General features: G+C 31.5%; 1 protein-coding gene and 1 long non-coding RNA gene across 36 annotated transcripts in view; both read left to right on the top strand.

The window, feature by feature from the left end:
- Positions 1-18,626, top strand: part of Mf (myofilin) — a 69,877-nt gene that overhangs the window by 17,139 nt on the left and 34,112 nt on the right. For 33 of the 35 annotated variants that reach the window (XM_073979096.1, XM_073979268.1, XM_073979254.1 and 30 more), the window contains exons 3-5: positions 1,010-1,222; positions 8,054-8,123; positions 12,400-12,509. In XM_073979096.1, coding sequence (XP_073835197.1) covers positions 1,010-1,222; positions 8,054-8,123; positions 12,400-12,509 — 393 coding nt within the window. Of the gene's footprint in view, positions 1-1,009; positions 1,223-8,053; positions 8,124-12,399; positions 12,510-13,292; positions 13,691-18,626 lie in introns of those variants that run through there. The other 2 variants (XM_073979286.1, XM_073979295.1) reach the window with 1 other exon arrangement.
- LOC141399926 (uncharacterized) lies at positions 13,918-16,912 on the top strand. The gene is made up of 3 exons (XR_012412024.1): positions 13,918-14,227; positions 14,387-16,539; positions 16,708-16,912. It is a non-coding gene; the product is annotated as an uncharacterized lncRNA (long non-coding RNA).

Genomic DNA, 18,626 nt, shown 5'->3' on the forward strand with positions numbered 1-18,626 from the left:
ACGGGGAAGACCCTAAAAAAATTCAGGACTAAAAAAAAGTAATAAATTTTGAGGAGGTCTTTGATAACATAACGACTATATTAATGTAATAATAATAATAATAATAATAATAATAATAATAATAATAATAATAATAATAATAATAATAATAATAATAATAATAATAATAATAATAATAATAATAAAAATAATAATAATAATAATAATAATAATAATAACAATAATAATAATAATAATAATAATAATAATATTAATAATAATAATAATAATAATAATAATAATAATAATAATAATAATAATAATAATAATAATAATAATAATAATAATAATAATAATAATAATAATAATAATAATAATAATAATAATAATAATAATAATAATAATAATAATAATTATAATAATAATAATAATAAATATATAAAAAATATAATAATAATTAAAATGCAAATAAATAAACAATTAAAATGCCAGTAAAAAATCCAGGACTATAAATAAAAAAACATACTAATTTTAAATGCATTTTAAGGAGGTCTTTAAGAACACAACGACTCAAGTAGACAAATAATTGCTAGTTGCAACATATTCTCCATACGCTCATTTACTAAAGGATTGATTGTCTCAACAAAACAAATAAATTTTTGAGTTTGTAATTTCTATTATTTCTCCAATTTCTTTTTCATAAAATGCCAAAATTTTATCGAAATATCTTCAAAACTCAACGAGTTATGGCTCATTTATTGGGATAGTTGCCAAATTCAATGATTTCATATTTAGTCATAGTGAAGTATTGCACCCTACGTCAAGCTTGGTTTCGAGTAGAAAATTAACGACGGTATGAATTCCATTTCCCCCTAATTTTATATTACGTCTCAATTGGTTTAAATTAGTCACTTTATTGTGTTTTTCCCTTTTAGGGCCCAAAACCAATTTTCCCATATTTTCTTTTTCTTATTTGCCATATTTTTCTAATTAATTAAATATTTATTGTTTTTATCTCTCTACTTTACAGGATCTGAGGATATCCGTGCCCATGAGACCCCCAGGGCCGGTCGTCCATACAGCTCATACATTGATTCTCCCTCCACATACAGGAGCATCTTTGATGAGCCTAGCACTGCTAACGAACGTGTCCAGTCTCATGGCTACAGATATTTGCCCGTCAGCAGAGATACCTACGGTTACTCTCCCCGTGCCATCTACGATCATCACTACAGCAGAACAAGTAAGTTGAAGTTGTTCAAGTGTAACTTTGTTAGCTTTTTTTTGTTATTGTGATATTCCTGCCTAACATTTTCATCACAACTTTTTCATTGTGCACTATTTTAAAATGCTTTGAAGCTTTGAAAAGTGAATACATTATGGAGCATTCATCATACCAAACATATTGTTGCATCAGAGAATACATACAAACATGCATAAATGACATAAATAACACACATAATAGAATATTACCTCTGAAAACACTTCAGGAAGCAGAAGGTCCTAACAATTCCACTGATTCATTCAAATTTGATTTTTGCCCAAAAAAAACTTTCTTAGTGAATTTTAAGGAAGAGAATTTGAGCTCACAAAGATCCTATCTAAACTCAAAAACTGAGACATGATCAGCTACACACTAGTATCAGTAGAATTTTCTTCATTTTTAACAGTATTGAGAGTCTTGAAATTGGAAGACATTTTATAAAATATATTCAACATAACCTCAACTAATATAAAGAGAAGATCATTAGAATCAACACCAATAGAACGAAGCCTTTAACAGGGCAGGAACATGTATTTTCTTATAAAATGAAATAAGAATTCTTTTAGAAGGTCAATAGAAGAAGGACAATAAATATCCTAATAGAGGTCTTCCAGTTGGTATTCTCATAGAAGGTCAACCTTCTGGTTCATATTCTTTAAAGACAAATTGGCCTCCCTAGACCAGTATGACCTTTCACGGTAGGCCCGTAATTCTTCGCACAGAAGTTCGGAAGATCTTCCCATGGAAATAGTAGGTAACACCAGTGATTTTTCTCATAGAAGGCCCGAAAATCTTCTCATAGATGCCAATAGTAATTTCATGGAAGACCAATAGATCTTCTCTTCGGACTTATAAAAAACTAGGATGTCTTTTCAAAGAAGACCAGCAGGTTTTCTCTGAGTTCTTTTCATACAAGACTATAAGGCCTTTTTTATGGACGGATCGTTTCATAGAAGACCAGAAGACCATCGTAATAGAGGTCTTCCAGATGTTATTCTCATAGAAGGTCAACCTTCTGGTTCATATTCTTAAAAGACAAATTTGCATCCCCAAACCAGTATGACCTTTCACAGTAGGCCCGTAATTCTTCGCATAGAAGGTCGGAAGATCTTCCCATGGAAATAGTGGTTTTCTTATAGAATAATAGAAAACCCCTCACAGAACACTAGTGGATTTTCTCATAGAATACCCGAAAATCTTCTCATAGATGCCAATAGTAATTTCATGGAAGACCAATAGATCTTCTCTTCGGACTTATAAAAAAGATCAGGACGTCTTCCCAAAGAAAACCAGAAGATTTTCTCTGAGTTCTTTTCATACAAGACTATAAGGCCTTTTTTATGGACGACAAGTTTCATAGAAGATCAGAAGCTCTTATTATAGCAGACAAATAGGTTTTCTTAAAGAAGATCAGTAGGTCTTCTTGTGTAATGTCAGTTTGTCTTTCCATAGAAAATAAGAAAGTATTCCGCTGGAAGACAGGTAGAACTTTTCAGCAGGTCTTCTGATGGAAGACCAGACGATCTTCTCATGGCAGCTTAGAAGGTGTTCGCACAGAAGACCAGTAGGTTTTATCGTAGAAGAACTCTTGGTCTTCTCAGTGAAAAACAACAATTCTTCCCATAGTAGACTAAAAGGTTAGCTCTTGGAAGATCGGAAGTTCTTCTCATAGCTGATCTGTAGGTACGCTCATGTAAAGTCTAAGAGAATACCTACTGGTCTTCTATGAGAGTAGCAACTGGTCCTTGGTGAGAAAGACCATTTGGTTTTCTCTTAAGTCCTTAAGCAAGGTCCTCTCATAAAATATTGGATCGTCTTCTCGGGGAAGACCAGAAAGCCTTTTTAGTCTTCTCATTGAAAAACAACAGTTCTTCCCATAGAAGACTAAAAGGTTAGCTCTTGGAAGATCGAAAGTTCGTCTCATAGCTGATCTGTAGGTCTGCTCATGTAAAGTCTAAGAGAATACCTACTGGTCTTCTATGAGAGTAACAAGACCATTTGGTTTTCTCATAGATCATTAAGCAAGGTCCTCTCATAAAATATTGGATCGTCTTCTCAGGGAAGATCAGAAGGCCTTTTTACAGAAAAACAGTACGTTTTCCAGAAGTTCTTCTTATAGCAGGTCAATGGGTCTTCTCATAGAAGTTCTGTAAATAATCGCACAGAAGACCTGTAGCTATTCTCATAGAAGACAAGGAGATGTTCTTATAACAGGCCACTAGGTCTTCCCATAGAAGACTAGGAGGTCTTCTCAAAGGAGACTAGGAGGTCTTATCACAGAAGACTAGGAGGTCTTCTCAGAGGAGACCACTTGGTCTTCTCATAGAAGACTAGAACGCCTTAACATAGAAGACTAGGAGGTCTTCACACAGAAGACTAGGAGGTCTTCTCACAGAAGACTAGGAGGTCTTCTCACAGGAGACCACTTGGTCTTCTCATAGAAGACTAGTTGGTCTTCTCATTAAAAATGAGATATAAAAGATTTGTATGCCATCTGGTTCTTCGGGGTCTTCTCATAGAAAATTCGTATGCCTTCTTATAGAAGGTTAGTTCGTCTTCTAATAGGTTGGACGTCTCAAAGAACACCATTAGGTCTTTTTGTTGCCTTCTTACAGAACACAAGTAGGTCTTCTTTTAGAATACCGGTAGGTTTTCTTATAAAAGACCCGTAAGTCTTCACAAAAGAGAGAGAAGTACGTCGTCCCATGGAACCCCGGCAGGTCTACCTATAAAAAACTAGTCTTCTTCTTGAAGGCCAGAAAGTCTTGTAATAAATAACCAGTAGTTCATCTCATATACGACCGGTTGGTCTTCTCATGAAAGGTGGATCTTCGCAAAGAAAACCAGCACGTCTTCTCTTAAGAAACCTGCAGGTCTTCTTTTAATTGACCAGCAGGTCTTCTATAAAGAAACCTGCAGGTCTTCTCTTTAGAGACCCATAGGATGCTAATTCTTATTCCCTTTTAAGAGACCAGCTGGCCTTATCATAAAAGACCGGTAGGTGTTTCCATAGGAGGCCAATTCTTATTTTCGTCGAGAATGCGGTTTCTTCATATAAGGATAATAGGTCTCTTCATAAGGACCTTCCTCTTGGACTTCTTATGGTAGACAAATAGGTTTTCACAATGAATGCAAGTAGGTCTAGACCTGTAAGTCTTCTTATAAAGACGAATGGATCTTATAATTGAGAATGGCTCAGTCAAAACTCTCACCACTGGGTCTTCTTGTATAAGACCAGTAGATCTTCTCGTAGGCAGCTTATAAATCCATTTATAGAGATCTACTCCCATAGACGTCTATTTATATATAAGTTGGCTTTACCAAAGAATTCTAGAAGATCTTCTAACAGAACTTCAATAGGTCATAAAAAGCCAGTAGCAACAGCCTAATAGAAGCCCAATAAAATTTATCTCATACAACAAATAAATCAGATCGTAATGACCCGACAGGCCTTTGCCTAGAATATCAATAGATTTCATAGAAAAAATGCCATCTGCTCGAGCTTTGTCTGAAGCCTCATACATACATATGTTCCCACAACATCCCTGAAGGGACAAGGAAGACATATCTCATATCAATGAGTGTATGTCGATTCATATTGGCCCAATGAATAGGGGGGTCTACTTTTTATCACCAACTCGTTTCTTACGAACCACTTGTAGAGAAGTTGTTCATGGCTGAAATACTCAGGAAATGTAAGTCCACATTACACTGGTCGGAGATTTAACCGCAGACCCTTTAAGTTCAAGGTGGACTTTCTTACCACTGCACCACTATGGCTCCCTCTGTGGCGTTGTGTTACGAAAGGCTGGGAAAGGTTCTTTCCTAGTTTAACTGCTGATCTTGTATAAGTTAAAGTTATTCGAACATGGCTTGGAACACCTTTGAATGCATCGACTTGTCGAATAGGTTTATGGGGACATTTGTATTAAATTTTGTAGGTGATCATCATTTTTTCCTGTCCATCCATCAGAACATCTTACCATTATTATCTCAGATTTTTTTCATTTTTTCTCATCCACAAATATTATTCAATATTATCACACAAATTCAAAAATTATACCTTGTCACATTGTGGACATATAAACAACAACAACAAAATACCTGTTTATATATTTTCACAAATTGTATAATATTTTTGTCTTTTTTATTGTTTATTATGAAATATTTAAGAAGAAGAAAAAAATGGCACTGACGATTTGGTTTAATATTTCATTATAATTCGTTTAAAATATATATTTAAAATTATATATGTACATATATGTGTTTGTTGTGTGTGTTGATTTTCTCTCATTGTTGTTCATGCATACATACATACATGTTTATAGATATACAAGAAATGTGAGGATCATATAACGCTCTCTCTTTTCACATTTAATAAATATTTTTTTTTTTGTTTTTGCAAAAAAAAAAATTGAGAAATTTTATAGTAGCCAATGAAAATGCTTTATTTAAGTGTTGTGTATATATGTATTTGCTGTTATAAAAATTTATATACATATGTATATGTGTGCCCATGGTCTTTATATATGTATGTATAAAATTTTTCTACATATCTGTCATATGTATCCAATGGTAGTTCTTCAAGAGCATTCCTTGTGTGGGCGTTTATCGATGAAAAACAAAATACGAAAATGAGCTTTTCAAGGTTTCATTTTTCTTAAATAAATTTAACACATCTTACACATAATTATATGTATGTATGTGTATTCATATCTGAGTGTAAATACCCATATCAAAATTTATTTTTGCGAATTTTTTTGATTGAAAATAAACAGATTTAGTTTTCACTCAATAGCAAAAAAATAAAAAAATAAAAAACAAGAATACCAAGGTTTTTGATAATTTCAATGTTATAGCTGTAGAAAATTTACATATACAGGGCCCCGGATACACAAACAACAATCTGTATACCACAAGACAAAAATTAAAGTCAAATAAAACAATCTGTTTTACCAGTGAAGATGATATAGCCAGATTCCCTTGACAAATACATATACAAGGCCTACAGTGGATCAGAATTCGGCCTAGGGCTGACTGCCACTGTAGACTTTTTAGGTCTATTACAACAACACAAAATACACAAAATGTTTATCTTTCCACTGTCTAACAAAAAAAAAAAATGTCCTGAATTAACGGATATTTAAAAAAGTCCCCAAAAATTCCAAATGCTTTTCTCTTTCTCCCGAAAAAAAGCCATGAACTGGTGAAATACATTCTTCCCCTTTTCATATTTTCATTGAAAAAACGGGAATCTAATTAATTTTGATTTTTTCCATTTTTCTCTTTTTTGTTTTCTTTTCAAAAACCAACAAAACCTCATTCGAAAATTCTTGGCAGAATATTAAAAAATATATAGTTATGAATAACTGCTATATAGAGTAGCCAAGTTCAGCATAAAAAGCTTCAATAAAGGACCTACCAAATCCTTAATGATCAGATCATCAATCTAACAACTCAAAGATAAATTAGGAAACCAAAAAATATATATATATGTTTTATATATAAGCCCCATTAAAAAATAAATAAAAATCATAATTTTTATTAAAAAATAATTTGAAGTGAAAATAATGTGTTTTAATTGAAGGGAAGGACCAGGACAGGTCACTCTCGAGGTCATTGACTACTAATACTCTCAAATAAATTATCAGTGTTGAGAAATTGGAGATAAATGCATCTTTCAGGGGTTTCACAAAATAACACTGAGCCTAAATATCTTCATTACGGTAGTGCGTATGAGTTATGCCAATACTTATACCCCATATGGGACATGTTATTAAGACGTTTAATCCTCTAAGGAGATTTGTGAAAATAATTTTGATGTTAAATGCCATCAGTAGTTATGTCAATACCCTAGAAAAGGACTTTTAAGACAACAAAATTCCTGAAGAATTTTTAAGATAATATTTATAGGAGTTTTCGGACAGCATTGCGTATTATTTATGTCAATACTCATACTCCACCGTGGTATATTTTACGGCAGATATTCTTTTAGGCTCCTTTATTAGATAAAGTAGATATGAAAACCAATCACAAGGATACTCATTTGTCTACCGCCGAAAATTTCATAGATATTTTAAAAAAAAAATATATTAAAGGACATTGGAATACTAGGTAAATTTTAAATATTTTTTTTACTTACTTCCTAATTATAACTTCTTTGGGAAATGTGTTTAACCCTATATCCACAAAGTTCTTTATATGTTCAAGATTCTTAGCCAGCAATATATAATAAAACTGTTAATAATAATTTTATAATAAATGTTGAAAATATTGATGATTCTGTGTTAAGAAACTCACAAAGTTTTTGTTTTCATTTGTCGTTTTAATGTTCAGTTCACTATTTCGTTATCATTTTATCGTTCATTTGTGCATTTCTGTTATCACTTCATATTTTTCATGATAGCTTTACTTAGCTGCCTTTACTTGTCTCTCTCTTTGCTTGTTTTTTGCTTTTAATAATTTTTGAAATTTTTTTCTTCACCACAAAAATACTTTTTGCCTTACCTCAACTGCCAAAAATAAAACACATAACAAATTTTGTGGCCAACTAAACTTTGAACTGTTACACAAACACTTCTGCTGCTTACTTTCAAAAAAATGTAAAAAAACTTTTGTGGTAATTATAATAAAATGCTTTAAATACCCGCATAATACTGTCTGAGAGCCATAAATGAGAGACTGCTAAAATTCTTTTCTATTGCTTTAAATGTAAGTTTTTATTTTCTCATTGAGCTTTGAAGTGCTAAATTGCCAGCAAACGAAAAAACTAAATTATTAATAATTGTATTTTATTCTTAAAATTTCCAGTTCCAGCTAACTATGACGCTGAACGTGCCTGGAATGAACATTTGAAACGTATGCAAGAAATTGAACGCAGGTAAGATGATTTTGTTATTAAAAAAAATACAACAGCATTTCAACAGGAGGACCTATCATAAATATTTACCTTAATCGTATGCCACCTTATCTAAAAATTATGGGGTTTATTAAGAAGAAATGGCTTGGCGTATAAGTAACGCTAGCACTTATACGCCAGTTAGAATTTGTTATTTAATTTCAAGTTTCAACAAAACAAAAATATTATTGAAATTGAACATTATTGAGCACGGTCCACAGAAAGTAATAAGAGATAATAAAGACTATCCTTCATCTTATGACAACATTTGCATCCATATGATTATGAATAGACTCAAAAAAGATCTTCAGAAATGCCTCTTTACTCCTTTCCACAGATTCATGCAAAATATGTGATCAAGACGCAAAATATACTTCATCCTTGAGGCTCCACGTGACTTGTTTCACATATAAAATTTAGTGATTCAGCTAAATTTTTGGCTACAAAGATTTTGCTGGGTAATATTTACGTAAAACATACGCCACCCTTTTACCAAATAAATACCATGGCGTATAAGTTACGTCAACACTTATACGCCACATAGAATTCGGCATTTAATTTGAAGTTTAATCGAAGACGCGAATTGATAACGCAAATTCAAAAATATTCTTGGTAATTTCGAAACTTTCTCAAAATAAATCTGTGATGCTTTGTCATGTGTGCAGCACATAAAAGGCTAAAACGGCTTCCAAAAGGTCTTTCTAAAGAAGAGCAAAAGGTCTTTCTAAAGGAAACCAAAAAGTCTTCTTAAGGAGGGCGGAAAGTCTGTTTAATGACAGACTTCTACATTTTTCGTAGTAAATCAGAAGACCTTCCTGTAGAAGAAAATGAAGACCAGCAATTCTCCTTAAAGAAGACCACCAAAGTCTACCTAAAAATAGTCCACAAGTTCTTATATAAAATCAATCTTAAGAATTTCTGATAGTCTTCTTTATAAAGTCCAGAAAGTCGTCTTAAAGCAGACCGAAGAGATTTTCCTTAACGAGACTTTTCAAAAGTCTAAAAATCGTAGTCAACTTTTGTCTGGAGGAAAAATCGCATAATCGATTATCTTGTGATCGATTTTCGAGTTTGTCCATAGATTGTTGACTTGGCGGTATTTCAGTTTAGTCGGTTTTACAGTTTCAAACGACAACACGAAAATCGATGAATAATCGATTTGCTGCGGTAATGAAAAAGTCGAAAGTCGAGTTTTAAGACAACTGAAATAATCGCCAGACCGTTTTTTCGATTATTGCTTCCCATTACCTATCCCTGTCTTAAAGCAGGCCTTTGGAAACCTTCTTAAAGAATAGCTTAAGGTCCTCTTAAAGTAAATCTTCTAGATTTCCAAATAGTATTTTTAAAACGAAGAGCTCCTGGTCTTCTTTACGGAGACCTTTCGGTCTTCTTTATGAAGACCATCTGGACTTCATAAGTAAGACCTTCTGATTTTCTTTAAGAATTCCTTATGGAATACCAGAAGATCTTTTTAAAGATGTACGGACGGTCTTGTGAAAGCAAACCAAACGACCTTCTTCACGAATGCAACATTTTAAGTAGACCAGCAGATCTACATTTAGAAGTTCAGTAGGCCTTTTTAAGGTATACCAGAGGGAAATCTTGAAGATAGAAAGTTTTATATTTTCCACCAAGCCTTCTTATAGAAAACCAGACGACCTTCTTCACAAAGGCAACATGTTAAGTAGACCAGCAAGTCAACATTTAGAAGTCCAGTAGGCCTTCTAAAGGTATACCGGAGGGACATCTTAAAGAAAGCAAGTTTTATATTTTCCACCAAGCCTTCTTATAGGAAATCAGGAAGCCTTCCTTAGAAAGATGGTCTTCTGATTGAAGGCTAGAGATTCTCCTTAAAGTAGCCCAGAAAGTATTTTTAACGAGAGTGTTCTTAAAGTAGAAGTTTTATATTTTCCACCAAGCCTTCTTATAGGAAATCAGGAATCCTTTCTTAGGAAGATGGTCTTCTGATTGAAGGCCAGAGATTCTCGTTAAAGTAGCCCTGAAGGTCTATTTGTAACGAGAGTGTTCTTAAAGTAGACCTTCTTAAAAGAAGAAGACCAACTGGTCTTCTTTAAGGCGACATTTCGTTGTTCTTTTAGAGGAACAAAATATATTCTTGAGGAAAACCAGATGGTCTTCATAAACAAAACCAGGCACAAACATTTTTAGTCGGCATTCCAAAAGGTCTTCCCAAAGAAGGCGTCCTTAATGAACACCAGAAGGCCTTTCTAAAGAAGAGACGAAAATCTACTTAATGAAGATCAGAAGGCCTTTTTAAAGCTGAACTGGATATCTTCTTAAAGAGTACCTGAATCGTTTCTGAAATAAACCAGGATGCCTTTTTAAAGAAGACCGTGAAAGACGTCTTCATGCAGACCAGTAGACCTTTCATTAAAAGACCAGAGGTCTTACTTAAAAAATACCAGGAGTACCTCATTTAGAAGACCAGAGGGCCTACTTGAAAAAAATTTGAAGCCTTCTGGACCATATGGCCTTCTTAAAGCATATTTTTGCACCTTTAGACTGAAATGTGCCTCATGCAGACCAGTAGACCTTTCATTAAAAGACCAGAGGTCTTCCTTAAAAAATACCAGGAGTACCTCATTTAGAAGACCAGAGGGCCTACTTGAAAAAGAAATCTGAAGCCTTCTGGACCATATGGCCTTCTTAAAGCATATTTTTGCACCTTTAGACTGAAAAGTGCCTCGTCGAAATAATGGTTTTGGACCACAAGTAACTTTAGGCGAAATCCTTCCTTCCAGACATTTGTGTTGGAGTCGTCTTAGCGCTGTCCAACTAAAATGTCTGGTGAGCCCAATAATTATCATCAGAAATGGTGATAATTTAAGATGGACTGTGTTGATCCTTTCCTTCAGGCACATTATCCATTACCTTAGTCCATTTCTACAGTTACCGCAAAAGTTCAACACTTTACCAATTATAATGGACTTAAAATAAAATATTTATAATATTTAAAACATTCCTCCGCCCTTGCAAATCTGTTGAATCCCAAAAATCTTAGCTCCACACCTGACGTCTATTATGTGATTCCCATTTAGAAAAATCAAGCAAAAATATAAAAATTAACAGTGATGTCTAATCAATACTTATGGGCTTAGAACATATCGTTCACAACATTATGAACATTCCGCCGGCCTTGTAATATCTGTTAAAGTCGTATTATTTTTTTTTAGAAATGAACCTAAGTGGTCATGTTTCTTTTAAACGAATTGATACTGTGATACTATCAATACTTTCATATAGGACATAAAACATATCATTGGCAAAATTTTGAACATTCCGCCGGCCTTGTTATATCTGGTAAAGTGCGTATTATTTTTTTAGAAATGAACCTAAGTGGCCATATTTTTTTTCAACGAGTTGATACTGTGATATGATTAATACGTTCATATATGAATTAAAACATATCATTGGCAACATTTTGAACATTCCGCCGGCCTTGTAATATCTGATAAAGGCCGTATTATTTTTTTTAGAAATTAACCTAAGTGGCCATAATTCTTTTGAATGAATTGATACTGTGATATGATCAAAACTTTCACATAGGACTTAAAACATATCATTGGCAACATTTTGAACATTCCGCCGGCCTTGTAATATCTGCTAAAGTGCGTATTTTTTTTAGAAATGAACCTAAGTGGCCATATTTCTTTTAAACGAATTGATACTGTGATATGATCAATACTTTCATATAGGACTTAAAACATATCATTGGCAACATTGTGAACATTCCGCCGTCCTTGTAATGTCTGGTGCTGGGCGTGTTATTTTTTAGAAATGAACCTAAGTGGTTATAATTCTTTTGAACGAATTGATACTGTGATATGATCTATACTTTCATATAGGTCTTAGAACATATCATTGGCAACATTTTGAACATTCCGCCGGGCTTGTAATGTCTGGTAAAGGGCGTGCTATTTTTTAGAAATGAATCTAAGTGGTCATAATTCTTTTGAAAGAATTGATACTGTGATATGGTCAAAACTTTCATATAGGATTTTTATTCCCAATTTCATATACATATATGATTTTCTCAGGTGTGCAACGATTTTCCCTTTGTATACTGGGGGGTTTATATTCTCAAAGAAACGAATTGTTATTAAAAGGCGGTTTGGAAAACCTAGGAGACTATATTCTAAGATTCTTTATTTTGCCTATTATATGTATATGTACATATATTTATTTTTGATTTTATTTTAATTTCTTTTTTTTTTTTTTCTTTTCTTTATCCACCTAGATACCCATCCCGTTATGGTTTGTATCTGAAGGACAAGCCCTACACACCCAATGCCTTGGTGCCCTTGGAATATGAGCCAGAGGATAAATTGCTCTCAGAACTCAACAAGGGTAAGGAATTGTAAATAGGGAAACACCTCCCAAAAAACAATAACACAACCCAATTCTCAAAAATATATATAAAACAACAACAAAAAAACTACAAAATACAATGTAAAATAAATACAAAAACACAGATATAAACAACAACATCAACGAACAATTAACATAAATTCGATGTAAATTGAAACGAGTAGTAGTAATCAGAGAAAAACGATATCATTTTTTGTAGCATTATCCTCTACTTTATAAACATGAAATTTATAAAACTCTAAAAGAATTTTTTCAAATTCATAAAAACAACAATAAAAAATATATATACAAATATATACACCATCAAAACAAAAAACAACACCGAAAACCAAAATCCTTTTTAATGAAATGACGATGACAAGGAAACACTTAAAGAGAAAAATGAGGGACGTTTGAAATAATTGTTGAAAGTTATTATTAGATAAAGGGAACAGAGAGAGTTAGGATTCAAGGATTTCTTTTATTTATTTTTTGCCACTAACATCCAAGGCAAAAAGGGGCTTTAAATAAAGTGAAGTCTGAGATCTAAAACTCTCTTAGAAAGATGGGAATTTCTTTTGCTCCCTCAAAATTTCTTTGGTGTTTTCTTTTATTCGTTTCTTCTTCTTCAATTACCTTAACCCGACTACTAGCCTTCCAAGCTCCCTAGTTTCCCTTTCTTCCTTTCATCTCCAGACAAAGTTATTTGCATTTTCAATTTTAAATATTTCTCAAATTTTTTACACTTGGCTTCCTTTCTTTTTATATCTCTCTACTTTACAGCAAGAGCTTGAAAGAATTTTGTTTTTAAGAGCAACAATAAATTTTTAAAATTAGTTAGTGAAGCTCAAACTTAGGAAATGCCAAGAATACTCAAACATCAATTGTCATCATCTATCGTTCGATTGGGGGCAATTGATTTTGTTTATTACATTATATTTTCTTCATAAATATTTGTGTCTATTAAAATTAACAAAAATAATATATGTTTAAACAAGAGAAAACAAATTTAACAAGAACAAAAACAACAACTACAAAAAATACAATTAAGTCCAAACTTTTAAATATAGTTTAAATGTAAACATATGTACTCTGTAAATTTAAATTAAAAATACTATGCCAAAATTATTAAATAATAAAAAACTTATTACCAAAAAATCACAAAAACACAAAACCAAAAATCATATAAAATTTTTTTGAGAAAAAATAACAAACAACGATTCGTTAAATGTTTCATTATCTTTTCCATAAAGAAAAATGAAGATAAAAATAACCGCAAAAATCATGAAAAAAAAACTACAAGAAAAATATGCAGAGAAATTTAAAATAAAAACCCTTTAAGGCGTATGATTAATATTAATATCAAGGGAGTATAAATAATATCAGTTCCAAAAAGGATACACAGGCAATGTGTAATAATGAGACCAAGGCGTATAATTTTATACACTACTTAAAGTCGAGAAAAATAACAAACCATCAGTGCCCGTATTTATTTCAAACGAATTTTAATCAGGTTATATCCAAAAACCTCAGCTGCACACCTGAGTTCTATTAGGAGATTCTTACCTAGAAAAATCAGGTAAAAATATAAAAATTAACAGTGAGTTTAAATCAATTCGTATGGAATTAAAAATGGCATGTGCAATATTTTAAACATGCCGCCCGCCTTGTGATATGTTATATCGGAAAATCTCAGTTGCACGCATGAGCTCTATTAGGTGATTCGTATTTAGATAAATCATGAAAAAATAAAAAATTGGGCGTAAATCAATTTGGAGAGGCTTAAAAATTCCATGTGCAATATTTGAACATGCCGCCCGCCTTACAGGATCTGTTTTAAATAAAGAAAAAATAGTTGCACACCTGAAGTCTTTTAGGTTATTCTTACCTAGAAAAATCAGATAAATATATAAAAATTAACAGCGAGTTTAAGTCAATTCGTGTGGACTTAAAAACGTCATGTGCAATATTTTGAACATGCCGCCCGCCTTTTGATATGTTATATCGGAAAATCTCAGTTGCACGCTTGAGCTCTATTAGGTGATTCATATTTAGATAAATCATGAAAAAAAAAAAAAAATTGGGCGTAAATCAATTCGTAGAGGCTTAAAAATGCCATATACAATATTTTGAACATGTCGCCCGCCTTACAGGATCTGTTTTAAATTAACAGTAAATAGTTGCACACCTGAAGTCTTTTAGGTTATTCTTACTTTGAAAAATCGGGGAAAATATGAAAATTAACAGCGAGTTAGAATCAATTCGTATGGAATTAAAAATGTCATGTGCAATATTTTGAACATGCCGCCCGCCTTGTAATATCTGTTATGTGCGGGAATTTATGCTGCATGCCTGAGCTCTATTAAAAAACTCAAACAAAAATATAAAAATTAACAATAAGATGAAATCAATTGTTACGGGCTTATAAATACGGTATGGAATATTTTAGACATTCCGCCCGCTTTGCAATATGTTATATCCCAAAATCTTAGCTACACCACTGAGCTCTTTTAGATGATTCATACTTAGAAAAATCAAGCAAAAATATAAAAATTAACAGTGAGGTTAAATTAATTCTTACGGGCTTAAAAATGCCATGTAGAATATTTTGAACATGCCGCCCGCTTTGCAATATGTTATATCCCAAAATCTTTGCTACACACCTGAGCTCTTTTAGGTGATTCTTACTTAGAAAAATCAAGCAAAAATATAAAAATTATCTGTGGGATTAAATTAATTCTTATGGGCTTAAAAATGCCATGCACAATATTTTGAACATTCCGCCCGCCTTATAATAATTAATAAGGCAACAGTTGGTTAAATGTCCTGGGGATCGAAATAAATTTATAGATAGATTTTCTGGATGAAATTTATTGCAATATTTTGTTTTAAAAGTGAATAATTCTTACGCGCCTTTGATGGTACAAAATATTTTTCGATTTGAAGTTTTTTCTCTGCATATTTTTCTTCTCTACATTATACAATTACCATTTTCGTTTTTAGTATTTATCACATAATATTCTTTTTCTTAATATCTAAGTTTTCTATTAGTTTATTTTGTTTCTCTAATAACATTTTTCTTTATTGTACATGAGCGGTTAACAAGCTAAATTGATTAAATTTTCAAACTAACTAATGCTAAAAAAAACACTAAACGCTAAACAACCATTTATATGTATCTTAGCATAGAGGCTCTAACAAATTGTTGTTGTCATAGAAATTCGAAATTTCCATTGGCTACATTGATGTAAATTATGTTCTTAATCCATTTGGTTTAACCAACCGCTCATGTGTAATAATAAAAAACAAACAAACTGCAATAGCTGTATAAAAAATATGCAACAACAAATTAACAGAATTATTTAAAAGGCATAACATTAATCTAATTAGGGATTTGCACACTCAAATTCGGGAGACTCTACAATCAAAAAAAAAAAAAAAATCGGACAACATTTATTATTTTGTTGCTACAGAAAAGGAGCTATATCCGAAATTTTAAGCTGCACACCTAAGGTCTTTTAGGAGATTCTTATTTAGAAAAATCGACCCAAAAAATAAAAATTCGAAGTGAGCTGAAATCAATTGTTATAGACTTAAAAAGGGGTATATTTTAAATTTTGTACATTCCGCCGGTCTTGTAATATCTGGTAACATCATAAAGAGAAAAGTGGAATAAATTTTGGAATAAAAATTTGGTGCATAAATAAAATTTATAAATATTAGAATTAAAAATAGATTGGCCAGCATTTAAAACAAGGACGACAACGATATTTTGAACATACCGCCGTCCTTGCAGTATATGGACCTTCTTAAAAGAAATAAAACAAAAAAATAGTAATAGCAATTCATTAAGACATTTTATTCAGAAAAAAGGACGTTCCAATCAAAGAATTCTTATTTTTTTGGGCTCCATTTTTCTTAAAATGTTAGCCGCACACCGGAAGTCGAATAGGATTTTCTTGTCTAGAAATATTAAGGAAAATATAAAAATTAACAGTCAGGTCAAATCAGGTCGTATGGATTTCAAAAAGTTAAATGAAATATTTAGAACATTCCGCCGGCCTTGCAGTATATGGCTCTACATTAAAGGAAAATTAGGAAAAATAATAGGAACTCATTAAGACATTTTATTCAGAGAAAAGGACGTTCCAATCAAAGAATTTTTAATTAAACCAAGTCGTATGGATTTAAAAAAAAGTTAAATGAAATATTTAGAACATTCCGCCGGCCTTGCTGTCTATGGCTCTCCATTAAAGGAAAATTAGGAATGTAGAAAAATCAATGAAAAAATAAAAATTATTAGTAAACTGAAATTATTTCTTTGGGACTTAAAAAAAACTGTCAGAAATATTATCAAAATTCCGGCCGTCTTGTAATTTATGGAGCGCTAAAAAAGAAAAAAACGCAATGAAGTCTAATATAAGGCTTTTTCTAAGAAATCGCTCAAATCAGTTCCTAAAATCTTAGAAAAGCTGTATGAAATATTTGCAACATTTGGTCCATATTATAGGACCAAAATAATATTTACAAACACTTTACCTGGAAAAATTTAATTTTGAAATAAAAAAAACGGGCTTAATTCGACTAATATTGGGCTATTTAGTAGAAAGTCAAGTGTGCATTTTTAAATTTCTTATTATGCCTTTAAATAATTCTCTTAATTAACAACATAATAATAATAATAATATTATTAAAAACAAATTAATTAAAATATCTAATATAACAACAAAACCATCAAGCCAAAAAAAAAAAAAGAAACAATTCCACACTCTGTACAATATGCGTTACATTTCAACAAACAACAGCCAACAACATCAACCAAACTCATCCAAATAAAAACCGAAAAACTGATGAAAGAGGACTGACTACCGGCGTTTTTGTGTGTGCCTGGCAGATACTATTTTGAGTACTAAAAAAACAACCACATAAAATCTCTACAAAATTCCATTTTCCATTTTATCATATTCATTTAAAATCACAAAAAAAAGAAATTCCTCATACCTTTTTCCCATTCCTCTCCTCGTAACTATTAAGTAACCGAAAAAAACAAGAAATCATTTTTATTAATCAATAAAAAAATAAAACTAAAATCAAACAAAAAAACTACTTTGTTTCATTTCAAACCAAACTACTATTTTTTGCGACAAGGAAAAGAAAGGCTCCGCCGCTACTGGTTTTTTGAATTTTGTAGGGGTTCGTTTCTTTTCTAAAACTAACAAGTTTTTTTAAATTTTTAATTTAATTTTTTAATTTTTACTACTAACCCCCTTTTTTGTATGTTGTCTTGATCTGTATAAATGTTTGTAATTTACCTGTAAATATTAAAACACTACTGCCATTTAATCCCCTAATCAATTATTTTTAATATATTTTCACTCATAAATTCGAAATTTACATAATCTTTCTCTCGTCTATCTCTCTCAATTCAATCAGAAACAATCATTAAAACAACAAATATGAAATATTTAACGAATAAAAAACTTTTTGTGTATTGTTATGTCATTTTTTTATAAATGTTAATTTGTAATTGTTTTATGTGTGTCAATATAATTTTTTATGTTGAAAAATAATTTTTTGGAAATTAATTTATTATATTTCCTGAAAAATGGCAGTACTTGTTGTATTTGTTTTGTATGTCATAGAAATTCTTTAAAATTTAGAGCAACAGAAAATCGTTTAGAATGTACAGATAGGATGCACCACTATAGGAAATTCCTCTGAACTTAAGCTATAATGCCCCAGAATAAATCAGTAATTAAATAATAATTAAATTAATTCAAAAAGGACGCCATAAACAAATATTTTTCCAATTCTAGGGAAATTTCAGCCTCATAACCAAAGTCTATTAAACCATTATTAAATACAAAAATCAACAAAAATTATAAAAATTAATAGTGAGCTGAAATCAATTCAAATGGAATTTAAAAAAAAACTTTATCTAATTTTTGAGACGTTCCGCCCTCCTTGTAGTATCTGTTATAAAAGAAATTTTCAGCCTCATATAAAAATGAATAGTGAGGTGAAATCATTTGAATAAGACTTTAAAAAAGCATTTTGCAACTTTTGAAACATTCCGCCCTCCTTGTAATAAATATTATATCTACAAATATTAACTGC

This window comes from Musca autumnalis, unplaced genomic scaffold (genome assembly GCF_047663935.1).
Source record: "Musca autumnalis isolate F117 unplaced genomic scaffold, ASM4766393v1 scaffold_1, whole genome shotgun sequence".
In the NCBI taxonomy this organism is placed as follows: domain Eukaryota; kingdom Metazoa; phylum Arthropoda; class Insecta; order Diptera; family Muscidae; genus Musca; species Musca autumnalis.